The 15450-nt window shown below is 38.6% G+C and overlaps 1 protein-coding gene across 1 annotated transcript in view; it reads right to left on the bottom strand.

Moving 5' to 3' along the window:
• The window catches only part of LOC149222743 (Transducin/WD40 repeat-like superfamily protein), a 240266-nt gene that overhangs the window by 33377 nt on the left and 191439 nt on the right, over window positions 1–15450 (bottom strand). The window contains exon 10 of the mRNA XM_089385608.1: window positions 1532–1628. Coding sequence (XP_089241734.1) covers window positions 1532–1628 — 97 coding nt within the window. The remainder of the gene's footprint in view (window positions 1–1531; window positions 1629–15450) is intronic.

Here is a 15450-nt window from a genome sequence, read left to right on the forward strand (position 1 = left end):
AGCTTTGGCAAGGTGAGAATCAGTGTTGTTAAAAGCGCGATTAAATCAAAAAGCGCGCTTTTTATGGGAAAAAAGCGCCTAAAAATTTTTTTGCCGCTTTTTTCGCAAAAAAGCTCGGGGGCGCGGGGCAGCGAGTTTTATAATGAAAATTTGGATTTTTTTTGGTCATTTTATAATGAAAATTTGGATTTTTTTTTGGTCATTAGACTTTCATTTTATTGTATATGACATTATGACATGATGAGATACATTATTATATTTTTTGTTGATATTTTGAGGCTGAGCTGGGACTCATGAGTCAGGACTTACTATTCAGGACATGATTCAATGTTATGTGTGATTTTAGCGCTAGAAATGATATTAAACATCTTATATATTAGTTTTTTTATCATATTTATGTGTCAATGTATTTATTTTATGTTGTAGATGGTTTAGATATTAAAAAAATTGAAAAAAAATGAAAAAAAAATGAATATTTTTGTACCAAACGCTTTTTTCCCGCTTTTTCCGATTTTTTCCGCTTTATTCCCGGCGCCGATTTAATCCCGCTCGCGCTTTTAACAACATTTGAGATAGCACTAGGCCATCTCCATCACAATATAAAGGCAATCACAGAGGGCCATGACAGCAACCACCTCAAGGACTGCAACCACTCTTAGATTAGCACGTGTGAAGCACATGGGCACCACATCAACACAACCGTCAAAAATGGGGAAAAGAGGGCAATTACAAAAATATTCCAATTGAGTCATTTCAAGTGTCGATTGGATTCTTGGTGACCAAAAACAATCAAGAAGTGAACAGTATCTTGATGAATATTTGGTCGATTGGTAGAGAAACAAGTAAGACTCTAGAGGTTTCCTGATGAGCTTGTAACCATCAAATCCTTCAACATTCATCGAGGTTAAAGGAAAAGAGGTTCAGTTCATGAAAATGAGCGTGAATCAAAAAGCCAAGAGTGAGTGAAAGGCACAGTAGCAGAGAGCATTGTAGAAGTAACTCAGAAAGTTGTTACTGAAGAAAGAGAGCCAAGCTAAGGCATAGCCAAGAGCTAGAGCAGGAGTCAAGGGCCTTTGTGGGCCGAGCTACCAAGTGCCCAAGCGATAAGTCAAACCACTGGAGAGCCAAACTTGCAAAGAAGCTAAGTTGAGATAGTCTAGTCAAAGAGGATGCAGGAAATTTCCAAGGCCAATAAAGAGAGACGCCAAATGTTATGGTGAACATTATGGCAGCATGAAGTGCAAAGCAGTTGTGATGTAGAAGTTGTAAAATTTCTTATATAATGATATCTAGAGTTTTATGCTCCAAGAGAGTTCTCTGGTTAAAAAAGTTCTAGTGCACTGTGTATCTGTGTGTGTACATTCATGCTAATGTGTTGCTATCAGTAGAAGTAACAGCAAATATGAGTTTAAACCAACATACAGGACATAAGCCATACTGGTCAAACATTGAAGACTTGTATTTAAAAATTGATTTTGAGTGCCATCGGGAGACTTTGACCCTCGCAATGGATATAAATAAGAACCCTTACCCTTTGGCCTGTTGAACCTGCAGTTGCATCTGGAGATGATGATCTGCTAAAATGCCTGCTGATCCTAGTAACAGCAACTTTTCCTTAAGAACAGCACCTGTGAAACATCATATATCTACATATCAGAAAACAAAAGGTTATAGTACCCAAAGCTTGAACAGAGACTTGAATGGAGTAAGAAAAGCTCTAAAGCATAGCTCCAAAAAAAAAACACAGTAAAGCAATTCAGTCGGGATAGAAGCACAGGAAACATAAGGCCATTAATTTTGGGTTGAATATTTTCAGTTATAGTTAGTATTCGTTTGTTTCGTGTTATAAGAAGTTAAAGGCTATTTACTAAGTAATTGTTAGAATTTATATGGAATAGCATTTTTTTCTTTCATTGTTTCTTTTACTCACTTGTATACGTTAGTATTTTTGGTTCTACTACGTTTGCTTTATGACTTGTATTTATCACTAAAATGAAAATCTTATTTTAGCCAAATTTCAATCAATCAAGATGAGTAGCTTACCTTGGTTTACTACATAAAAACCCATAGGACCTTTGAAGTTAAATGAACATCAAGGAATCAGGACAAAACCCACATTTAGCTCACCGAAGACTATATCTCAGCCTCTTGTTTTGATCACAAATATATTTCCAATCAATAACTTGTCCCTAAAATACAATAATCGAAGAGGACTTTTCACTTTCTCAGTTCCAAAAATGTCCTTCATCGTCCAATCATCCTGACAACCAATAATGTCCATTACTTCAAGGATGACTGAAGGGTAAGTCTCATTGAAGAACGGATTGAGTTGCAATTTCCTAGTCTTTCAAAAATCTCATCAAATTGTATAGCAAAACTGCCTAAGTCAGATAGTGATTTCATTTCCATATTGTAAAGTTGTTGATAGCTTTAATATATTGTTCAACCCTGTAATATCCCCAATTTTGTGAGCATGGGAATTTTGCCCAATTTTGGTAATATTAATTAAAAGGGGCAACTAGTATTTTGGAGAAAGGTGGCAAGTATTATTTTATTAAGGATTGCCAGCAAATTATTATTTTATTAAAATGGTGGAAAAGGTAACTAAGTGGAAAATGGCCCCCACCAATAAAATTATACTAAAAGGAGTCTAGACGGATGGAGAGAAAATATAAGAGGGACTCATTTTGTGGACCATATTTTGACTATTACACTTAACGCTTCATCTTCTCTTGGAATTGTTTAGCACAAGGGTGGAGTGTTGTTTAGCACAGGAATTCTAGGCGGGATTCCACCCCATCTTCAGAGGACTTTAAGTGCCTCCCTAGTTGACAATTCAGAGAGTCCATTGTTGGGCTTTCATAGAGCTTCATTGACAGCAGTATTCCCAGGTCTGCATATTTCCTAAGCGAAGGGGCAATTCGAGTTATTCATTGTGGTCCAGCATACAGCGAGTTAGAGTTTGGGTTATTTGCAAGAGGATTTTCCTAGTTGGAGCTGGGAATTTTGTGGTGATTTTGTAGGGATAGAGAACAACCAATCTGTGGAACGAAATTCTCTTCATTTGGAAGTGCGTAGGGGTTTTTGGCTTAGCCCACGCAAGGGAAGAAGGAAGAAGAATTGTGGAGATTAGAGATATACCTCAAGGGAGAATCTTCAAAAGACATGGAAGACGTAAACATCCATAATAGGATAGTGATTGTACATTAAATATTATCTATGTTGCACGAAACTTCTAAGAACCCGCCGTTTCGGGTCGTACCCGTACCCGAAACTCTGAAACTTGGCCGAAGCTTGACCATCATGTAATCATCTATGAGAGTTAATATAGGCTTGTTTTTCCTTCTAAATTGTCATCTAAGGGTCTTATTCCCTTTTTTTTTGCAAGATAATGTGTTATTCACTTATCTATCTATATATATCTATATATATATATATATATGACATTTCGCCCGACGTTTCCATTTTTGGGAGGTGAAGTTTCTAAATGTACCCGTTTCGGAAACTCCGGAACATTTCGACGTTTCGTGCAACTCCGAATATTATATAAAAATTGAGGAGATATGAAATGATTACAATGAGGGTGAGGGCCTGCTTATATACCAACGGTTATGTCCTTAGGGACATACCTTTTCATTAACTAGTTACTAATTAATCATTATTTATTATTATTATAGTTTTACATCATTTATATTATTTTATATATATTTTTATTCATAACATTGTCTTCCTCTTCAAAAAGCTTTGTCCTCAAAGCTTACTGATGAAAGGGCTTGATCTCTTTTCCTGTTTTGAGTGTCTTCTCGTTGCGGAATTGTCATCCTCATTGACACAAGACGATAGGATCCTCCAAGTGATAGATAAAATTGTCGGGCTAAGAATGGATCTGACCATCCTAGATTAATCTTTTGTGGAATGTTTTGATCACTAGAAATTGGTAATGAATTGTTATCATAGGACTGGATTCTGCAAACTTCAGTATTCCTTGGAACATAAATCTGTTGCTTTCGTTCTGATTGGTTCAAATATGTAGACTGACTTAGTTGTCTGCTTTTGTGATTCGGACATCAATAAGGAGTTCTTTTGGTTGGACTTTCCCTTATCTTGTGTGTGGCAGTTTCTTGATTTACTTCAGGTATTGTTGTAGTTGAATTGGCTACTGAATCATCACTTGGAATTTCCACTGTTTGAACTACAGCTTCTGAATATATTTTAATTTCTATTGGTCTCCCATCTTCTTGAGTTGAGATATTGACTGAATCGGTATTTGTTCCTCTTTCTTCCATTTGGACTAAAACTTCAACACTTCTTTCGTGATAAGTTCTTCGAATTTGTTTTTCAATGATTTCTTATCATCCTTAAATTTCTTAATTTGAGTGAGTAGACTTTGATTATGGTTTCTGAGACATAAGAGTTCCTCATTTTATAAATCAACTTTATTTTGGTCTTCAAGATTTTCATCTTTTAAACACTTGAATTGTTCTAATAACCTTTGGTTAAGGTTCTTTAAGCATAAACTTTCCTCTCCTTTTCCTGATAGACTTTCTTTGAGTTTCTTTTCATAAATTTCCTTTTCTTGTTCTAACTGGTGTTTCTTAGCCTTACATTTTCTCACTTGTGTAATTAGTTTCTAATTATGCTCCTTCATACAAGAATTTTCCTTATTTTTGTTGGATATGACTTATTCAAGCTCTTTCTGCTTCTTTAATATTGTTTCTAGATTCTCTTCAAACATTAGTTTTGCAATATCCTTAAGATCTCTTGATGAAGGCATTATCAGTTCTGATTTCATTGTCATGTCTTGGAACGTGACAATCTTCTTCTTGTAAGGGAACATCAAGAGTTTGTTTTCTGTGTTTAAAATGAACGGACCTAATTCCTTGAACCAAGGTCAACCAAGAATTATGTCAACATCTTTGTCAAGCATAGTTACAACATGGAATTGAAATATGTACTCATAATGATCAATTGTCACTTGTAAATTATTAATTTCATATTCTTTTCCGCCAAAAAGACCTTTTCAGTCGTCTATATTTGGCTCTAGAACTAATAATTGATTTGCCAAATTAATACTAATGTAATTATCCTCGATGTTTAGAGTCTAGACTAATTGCGATACTAATCTCTTTCCTTTAGATACACCCTTTTAATGTAAATAATCTAAGATCTACAATTGGGATACCTTTATAGGAGAACTTCCTTCCTTTATTTTCGAATTAGGCCCCATTTTTTTCTTTTTTCGATGAATGAACCTATTTGTATTAGTCAATAATTTGGTTTTTTTTCCTCCCTTTACTCTTGAAAAATGCTTCCTTAATTTTGATTTATTTTAATTACTCCTTTTATAATTGAATTGGAATTTTCCCCTTCCTTCTTCTTACTTCAACCCTTTCTCTTATTTTATTTTATAATTTTTTTTAACTTTTTTTTCTTTTTTAACCTTATTTCATTTTTTTTATAAACTTTCTTTTCTGTATATATTTATAATCTTTTTTTTTCTTTTTCAAAAGTTACAACCCTAGTGAAACGTGGCTATTCACCTTTTTGGGGTATAGCATAAAATATATGTCCACTTATGTGTCTTTGACTCGGTGAATTTTCTCCACGTAAAAAGTAAAATTTACCATTCACATAAAGAGATTGTGTATTCCTTTTGTTCTTCTTTTACCTTGAAAATACCATGGGCAATTACCATGGGTTGCTAAAACAACGAGCTTGTAAACCACTTAATGAAGAATCAAGATAATCTTATCTACTCTTCCCTCTCTTACATATGGTTTTAAAGATATTTGGAAAGATTCCCTTCTGACTTTATCATGCACTTTTTATCAATAATGTAGAACCTCTTTATATATATGAATGATCACATTCAAAATTTATACATCAAACTAGTTTTTCTACTAGAATCATTGAAATGTCAATGGCCAAACGCCTTATTTATTTACTTATTTTTTATTAATTAAACAAAACAAAAAACTAAATCTTTTCTTTTATAATCTTTTTTCCAATTCTTTTATTTTAACTTCTTTATTTATTTATTTATTTATTTTAAGTGGCCAAGGTCCTAACCGAAAACGGAGAAACTCCAACTCGTGTAGCGAAACGTTTTAGTTGTGACGAATAGTTGATGGCCAAAGGCCAAGATCTGCCAACATGGCTCTGATACGAATGTAACGAACAAGGTTTATATACACAGCGGAGTAATCTTCAAAAGACTTGGAAGACGTAAACATCCATAATAGGATAGTAATTGTATATTAAATATTATATAAAAATTGATGAGATATGATATGATTACAATGACGCTGAGGGTCGGCTTATATACCCTAGATAGGTACCTTTTCACCAACAGTTATGTCCTTAGGGAAATACCTTTCATTAACTAGTTACTAATTAATCATTATTTATTATTATTATAGGTTTACATCATTTATATTATTTTACATATATTTTTATTTATAACATTTTATCAGTTAATAAAATGGCTCAGCTCTTGGTACAATATCTAGTGCAATTTATCATTATGTTGATGTGTTAGTTTTATGGTTACATGTTTATGCTTTATTTGTTGTTATCACTTAATATTTCCCACAAGGAATATTACAAACCCACATATTTGATGGCCATATCCCTTAAATGCAGCTCGAGAAGCAAAAGCATTTGTAGAAAATCTTGTAGATTCACAAGCTAATGCAATTTGCTAAAGCAAGAGACAAGAATCTACTTCTACTCTTTACAGTGGAAGCCCATAAACATCGAGCAAACAATAATCAATAGAGGAAGAGAATAAAAGGCACATAACACAATAAATATCTGGGGAAAGCCACAGCTCAAAACCCCACTATCTATTTTGTATTAATCCGGAAAATCAAGATGAAATTACAATGCTTGTTCTCTCTAGAACAATCCCAGCACTCGGCAAATTCAATCTCCAACTCATATAAGCAAGTTTAAGGCCAAATCTTAGCTCTTCACAAGCTCTCCAAGTCTCTATTCCAATGTGTAATTCCTATGAAGGATAGCTTGTATTTAAAGGGAAATAAAGCCTCTAAAAATAGTGCAATCCCTCAAGGATCAGTTCCTGAATGCATGCACTATCAGTGCAACTTAGAAAAATCTAAAACAAATAGTACATTGTCCTTGCACTCTAGTCTCAACTGGGTCTTTCTCATAATAGACATGCGTGAGTTACTGACGAGTAAATATTCAGTTAACTAGAGTAGCAATGGTGGAGTTCATTAGTGTCACCATTGACTGTTAACTCACTATTAGTTCTCTCAATCAGTTCGAGAACTAATTTAACTGAACTGACTCATGAAACTAAGTCTTCTATTTTACAACTCACAATTAACTCACATTGAACTCCTACAAAGTAGGGAGAACATATACATGACTTCCAAAAGACTTCCAACTCGAATTTCCTAAGTTAAGTAAGTTTAATAAACATAATTTAACTATTTTAAGTTGCTATGAGAATAGAATTTGAATTTAATTCACAGTAGTTCAAGGACAAATTAAACTGGAATTTCTTGTTGCTATTTCTCAACACTCCCTCTCAACAAGAAAGGGATTATCAACTACCCCGATCCTGTCTCTGTGAAACTCGAATTTACATCTTGACAATAACTTTGTCAAGATGTCGACATCTTGCTCCTATATGCGAATGTAATCTAACAACATGATCCGCCTCAATACACAATCTCTAAGATGATGATACCGAAAATCAATATGCTTGGACCAATCATGAAAGAATTGGATTTTCAAAGAGTTTGATACAACTCCAATTATCACAATAAATCATTGACGGATCCATCTACTGACCAAACAAACCAACCAGGATCTTCCTCATCCAGATAGCCTCACATGTTGCCTGACTTGCAGCCATGTACTCTACCTCTGCCGAACAAAGTGCAACCGATCTCTGTTTCTTGTAGTACCAAGAAACTATCGCTGACCCAATACTAAATATCCCTCCTGATGTGCTATTCTTGTCGGATGGACTCCCTGCCCAATCGACATCGGTGAAGCCTTGAAGCTTCACTCCCTTTGTCCGTCTATACCATAACCCAAACTAATTAGTGCCTCTGAGGTATCTCAATACATGCTTTCCTGCCTTCCAATATAGCTTGGTAGGCCTAACCATCGCTTTACTAAGTTGGTTATCTGCATAGCACATATCCGATCATGTGTTCACCAAGTGCATGAGTGAACCCACAAGCTGCCTATAAATAGTAGCTTCCACTACTTCCCCTAAAGTAGCATCCTCCTTCTTCCAGTTACCAACTAGAGGAGTCTCCATAGGTTTACTACTCTCCATGTGGAACCTCCTGAGTATCTCGTTAGCATACTTGCCCTGAGATATAAACAACTCCTCATCTCCCAGCCATACCTCCATGCCAAGAAAGTAATGCATGAGCCCCATGTCCTTCATCTCAAACACTCTTGCAAGGTCCTTCTTGCAAGATTTGATGAGCTTCTCATCACCTGTCAGTATGAGATCATCTACATAAAGTACAATGATCAACAGCTTACCTTCCACCACTATGTGATACTGGTTTGCATCCACTTCACTCTTCGTGAAACCCAACCCAGTGAAGTATCTATCTATCCTGGTGTACCAAGCACAGGGTGCTTGCTTCAACGCATACAACGCTCTCTTGAGTCAACACACATGCGACTCACGATCCAATGTTTCAAAACCTTCGGCTGGCTCTATGTACACCTCTTCCTCAATCATGCCATTGAGGAAGGCAGTCTTCACATCCATCTGATGGATCTTCCAACCCATCTATGCTAATAGTGCCAAAATATCTGATTGACAAGTACCTTGCAACAGGAGCAAAGGTCTCATCATAGTCAATTCCCTCTACCTGTGAAAAGCCACGGGCCACAAATCTGGCCTTATGCTTCTCCACACTACCATCTGCAGCTTGATTTACCTTGTAAAGCCAATGGCAGCTCAATACTAACTTGTCCTTCGGTCTCGGTATCACATCCCAAACACTGTTTCGAACTATGGAGTCATACTCCTCCACCATCACATCAACCCAAACCAGCTGCTGCAATGCTTCCTGAAAGGAACATGGCTCTGTCACAACACATGCACCCATAAGTGCCATGTATCCAGTGTACCTCTCTGGTAACCTCCTTTGTCTGCGCTGAGAATAGGGTGCTCCCACATTCTCCCATGTATCATCCAACAATCTGTCAGTCTCTCTAGTGCGCTTTCTTCCCTCTCTGGAAGACTCTACCTGAGTGGATGTCTGCACTCTCTAAACCTCTACACGTGGCTACTCCACATCAATCTGAGGCCCCTCAACCTTAGGAGCTAAAACCTCCTCATCCGCATGTAGCTCAAGCTCCCTCTCAAGGGATACTCGCATGGCCTTCTCCTCATCGAACTTGATATCCCTACGAACCACTGTCATCCCACTGGTCGTCATGTACACCAAATAGTTGTGGGGTGTATCAGTGTACCCCACAAAGATCCCCAACTCTATTGTTGGCTCAAGCTTATTTCGTGCATCTTTGGCCACATGGAAATAAACCGATGACCCAAAAATCCTCAAGTGACCAACATCTGGCCTCTTACCAAAATAAGCTTCCTCTAGTGTCTTCATCTCAAGTATCTGATCTGGGCTACAGTTCTGAACATAAGGCCCTGTGTTGCGTGCCTCAACCCACAAGTGTAGTGGTAGGCCCTAATCATCCAACATCTCCCTTGTCGCCCCTACTATGCTCCTATTCTTCCTCTCAGCAACCCCATTTTGTTGAGGCTTATGGGGTGCCGTCAACTCTCGTATAATCCCTTCCACTGCACAGAAGCTCTTAAACTCATTGGAGACATACTCACCATCGTTATCACTCCGTAGAGCTTTAACCTTCTTGCTAGACTCTTTCTCTACCAATGCTTTGAACTCACAAAACTTTGTGAAAGTTTGATCCTTTGTCTGCATAAAAAATACCTAGCATTTAAGAGAATAGTCATCAACAAATATAGCATAATACATGTGTTTGGTCGTGGATGTTGTCGAGAATGGTCCACACACATCTGAATGGACTCTCTCTAGAATAGACTCTATTCGAATGACTGTCTCCAAAAGAAGACTTGGTGTATTCTCCCACAGTACAACCCTTGCATGTATCAACTTGCTCAAGTGTACCTTTGGGAAGATCGGTAGAGATTTGTTGCAATATCTTCAAAGCCCCATGATGCAAGTGGCCCAATTGCCTGTGCCACAACTCACCGACGTCTCAACTCAACATCTTTTCCACTTTTGAACTCAAAACAACACAATCCTCTAACTCTATCTTATAGATATTCTAAACTCGAATACTTATCTTCTTTACTTGACCCGTGGCTATGTGTCGAAGGAATGTCTGTCCTTTCGAAAAGATCACATCATAGCCTCTCTCCTCAAGCATGGCTACGGATACCAAGTTCTTCGTCAGTCCGGGTACATGCATAGCATTCTTCAAGGTGAGTGGAGCCGCATGCTCCCTCTGAAAAGTAATAGTGCCCACACTAGTAACACTATACTTACCGTCATTACCCATCTCGATATGCATTTTGAGATCTTTCTCCTCTAGTTCACTGAATAACTCTTTGTTGCCAATCATGTGGAAAGAAGCTCAACTGTCTAAGTACCAAACACTTCCCATCATTGAAGACACCATGCATGCAATGAGAGAAAAGTCCAATTCGAATTGGGAGGCCAAAGCCTCACCTACCGCTCCTCCTGAAGACTTCTCCTTGGACTTTTTCAAAGGACAATTTGTAGCAAATTGACCCATCTTGTGACAATGAAAGCATTTAACTTTCGTCATGTCCTTCTTCTAACCTCCATGATAGGAATTTGAGTCGGAATGGGAAATTTTACCTTTCCCCTTCCTCGCCTTAATCACTAAGGCACGATTCTCTTCATCATCAGTTTTTGATGAAAAGCCATCCCTAGTGTTCCTCCTGATCTCATCCTACATCAAATCCGACCATAATCGTTCCCAATCTAGCAGCTTCTCCCGACCATTGACAGAGTCCTGATCACTATGCCAACTCTTTGGGAGTCCAAGAAGAGCAAGACTCATCATATCCTCCTCGAAAACCGTTATTCCAACACTTCCAAGTTCATCCCCACATTGATTAAACTTGGTCAAGTACTTTGGAATCGTCTCGCCTTTCTCCATCTTGATTTTACGAAGTTTATCCTTCAGTGCCATCTTCCTTTGATCACTGCTATTCTGATACAAGCTCATCAATGTTTTCCACATAGCATGTGGAGTTTCCTTTCCATGGAGACTCGAGACAATATGATCTTGAACTCCCTCAAAGATTATTCGCATTGCCTTCGCTACACACTTCTTCCACTAGGCCAAGTTCTGTGCATCAGTAGCTGATGGCTTAGGAATTGCGTATTCAACAAATTCCTTCAAGCCATTGTCCTCTAGCACAACCTCCATCCTGTCCCTCGAGGCTATGAAATTTGAGTTGCCTTCCAAGGCATACTCAAGCGTCAACCCATGGAACGCCATCTTCCAATCTTGAAGTATGTATTGCAAATTCGACTTTCACCTGTAACCCAAAAACTCAAAACTTTGAAATCTCCTCTAGAAAGCTGATTTTAAATCAACGATATCTCCCTCATCCCAAGTCCGATTTGGCCAATTTTTTTTTTGAATTTGGGTATCTTTTCCCAAGGAATCCAGATCTGCAATTTGTTTCTGAAAATTTTGCACATAAATTTTCAGATCTTCTCTACAAACTCTCGGTCCAAAAAACAATCTTGCAATGATGCCATGTAGAAAATCTCGTCGATTCACAAGCTAATGCAATTTGCTAAAGAAAGAGACAAGAATCTACTTCTACTCTTTACAAGGGAAGTCCAAAAACATCGAGCAAACAATAGTCAATAGTGGAAGAGAATCAAAGGCACATAACACAATAAATATCCGGGGAAAGCAACAGCTCAAACCCCACTATCTGTTTTGTATTAATCCAGAAAATCAAGATGAAATTACAATAGAACAATCCCAACACTCAGCAAATTCAATCTCCAACTCATAAACAAGCTCAAGGCCAAAGCTTAGCCTCTTCACAAGCTCTCCAAGTCTCTATTCCAATGTGTAATTTTTATGAAGGATAGCTTGTATTTAATGGGAAATAAAGCCTCTAAAAATAGCGCAATCCCTCAAGGATCAGTTCTTGAATGCATGCACTATCAGTGCAACTCAGAAAAATCTAAAACAAATAATACAATGTCCCTGCACTCTAGTCTCAACTAGGTCTTTCTCAGAATCGACATGCATGAGTTTCTGATGAGTAAATATTCAGTTAACTAGAGTAGCACTGGTGGAGTTCATTAGTGTCACCACTGGCTGTTAACTCACTATTAGTTCTCAATTAGTTTGAGAACTAACTTAACTGAACTGACTCATTAAACTGAGTCTTCTATTTTACAACTCACAATTAACTCACACTGGACTCCTACAAAGTAAGGAGAACATATACATGACTTCCAAAAGACTTCCAACTCGAATTTCCTAATTTAATTAGGTTTAATAAACTTAATTTAACTATTTTAAGTTGCTATCAAAATAGAATTTGAATTTAATTCACAGTTTAATTCAAGGACAAATTAAACTGGAATTTCTTGTTGCCATTTCTCAACACTCCCTCTCAACAAGAAAGGGATTATTAACTACCCCGATCCTGTCTCTGTGAAACTCGAATTTACATCTTGACAATGACTTTGTCAAGATCTCAACATCTTGCTCCTCTATGGGAATGTAATCTAGCAACATGATCCGCCTCAATACACAATCTCTGAGATGATGATACCGGATATCAATATGCTTGGACCGATCATGAAAGACTAGATTTTCAAAGAGTTTGATACAACTCTGATTATCACAATAAATCATTGTCGGATCCATCTGCTGACCAAACAAACCAACCAGGATCTTCCTCATCCAGATAGCCTCACATGTTGCCTTACTTGCAGCCATATACTCTACCTCTGTCAAACTGAGTGCCACCAATCTCTGTTTCCAGTTGTACCAAGAAACTGTCGCTGACCCAATACTAAAGGTCGCTCCTGATGTGCTCTTCCTGTCGGATGGACTCCTTGCCCAATCTGCATCAATGAAGCCTTGAAGCTTCACTCCCTCTGTCCATCTATACCATAACCCAAACTGAGTAGTGCCTCTGAGGTATCTCAATACATGCTTTGCCGCCTTCGAATACATCTTGGTAGGCCTAACCATCGCTTTACTAAGTTGGTTATCTGCATAGCACATATCCGGTCGTGTGTTCACCAAGTACATGAGTTACCCACAAGCTGCCTGTAAACAGTAGCTTCCACTACTTCCCCTGAAGTAGCATCCTCCTTCCTCCAGTTACCAGCTAGAGGAGTCTCCATGGGTTTACTGCTCTCCATGCAGAATTTCCTGAGTATCTCGTTGGCATACTTGCCCTGAGATACAAACAACTCCTCATCTCCTTGCCATAACTCCATGCCAAGAATGTAATGCATGAGCCCCATGTCCTTCATCTCAAACTCTCTTGCAAGGTCCTTCTTGCAAGATTTGATGAGTTTCTCATCACCTGTAAGTATGAGATCATCTACATAAAGTACAATGATCAACAGCTTACCTTCCACCACTATGTGATACAGGTTCGCATCCGCTTCACTCTTCATGAAGCCCAACCCAGTGAAGTAGCTATCTATCCTGGTGTACCAAGCACGGGGTGCTTACTTCAGCCCATACAATGCTCTCTTGAGTCAGCACACATGCGACTCACGGTCCAAGGTTTCAAAACCTTCGAGTTGCTCTATGTACACCTCTTCCTCAATCATGCCATTGAGGAAGGCAGTGTTAAGATCCATCTGATGGATCTTCCAGCCCATCTATGTTGATAGTGCCAAAATATATCTAATTGACGAGTACCTTGCAACAGGAGCAAAGGTCTCATCATAGTCAATCCCCTCTACTTGTGAAAAGCCACGGGCCACAAATCTGGCCTTATGCTTCTCCACACTACCATTTGCAACTTTCTTTACCTTGTAAATCCAATGGGAACTCACTACTGACTTGTCCTCCAATCTCAAGACCACATCCCTAACACTGTTTCGAACTATGGAGTCATAGTCCTCCACCATTGCATCAACCCAAACCGGCTGCTGCAATGCTTCCTGAAAGGAATATGGCTCTGTCACAACACATGCACCCATAAGTGCCATGTATCTAGTGTACCTCTCTGGTGACCTCCTCTGTCTGCGCTGAGAATAGGGTGCTCCCACATTCTCTCGTGCATCATCCAACAATCTGTCAGCCTCTCTAGTGCGCTTTCTTCCCTCTCTGGAAGACTCTACCTGAGTGGATGTCTCCACTCTCTGAACCTCTGCATGTGGCTGCTCCACATCAATCTGAGGCCCCTCAACCTTAAGAGCTAAAAGCTCCTCATCTGCATGTAGCTCAAGCTCCCTCTCAAGGGATACTTGCATGGCCTTCTCCTCATCGAACCTGATATCCCTGCGAACCACTGTCATCCGACTAGTCAGCATGTACACTGGTAGTTGTGGGATGTATCAGTGCACCCCACAAATATCCCCAACTTTGTTGTTGGCTCAAGCTTCTTCCATGCATCTTTGGTCACATAGAAATAAACCGATGGCCCAAAAATCCTTAAGCGACCAACATCTGGCATCTTACCAGAATAAGCCTCCTCTAGTGTCTTCATCTCAATTATCTGATGTGGGCTACGGTTCTGAACATAAAGCATTTTGTTGCATGCCTCAGCCCACAAGTGTAGTGGTAGGCCCTAATCATGCAACATCAGCCTTGCTTCCCCTACTATGCTCCTATTCTTCCTCTTGGCAACCCCATTCTATTGAGGCTTATGGGGTGTCGTCAACTCTCGTTTAATCTCTTCCACTGCACAGTTTTTCTTAAACTCATTGGAGACATACTCACCATTGTTATCACTCCGTAGAGCTTTAACCTTCTTGCGAGACTCTTTCTCTACCAATGCCTTGAACTCACAAAACTTTGTGAAAGTTTGATCCTTTTTCTGCGTAAAAAATACCCAGCATTTAAGAGAATAGTCATCAACAAATATAACATAATACTTGTGTTTGGTCGTGGATGATCTCGAGAATGGTCCACACACATCTAAATGGACTCTCTCCAGAATAGACTCTGCTCAAATGTCTTTGTCTCCAAAGGAAGACTTGGTGTATTTTCCCAAAGTACAACCATTGTATGTATCAACTTGCTCAAGCGTACCTTTGGGAAGACCATTATAGATTTGTTGCAATATCTTCAAAGCCCCATGATGCAAGTGGCCCAATTGCATGTGCCACAACTCGTCGACGTCTCGGCGCAACATCTTTTCTGCTTTTGAACTCAAAGGAGCACAATCCTCTACCTCTATTTTACAGAGATTCTGAATTC

The sequence above is a fragment of the Pinus tabuliformis genome, chromosome Q (genome assembly GCF_031772625.1).
Source record: "Pinus tabuliformis cultivar Carrire ecotype Pingquan chromosome Q, CPIR1, whole genome shotgun sequence".
In the NCBI taxonomy this organism is placed as follows: domain Eukaryota; kingdom Viridiplantae; phylum Streptophyta; class Pinopsida; order Pinales; family Pinaceae; genus Pinus; species Pinus tabuliformis.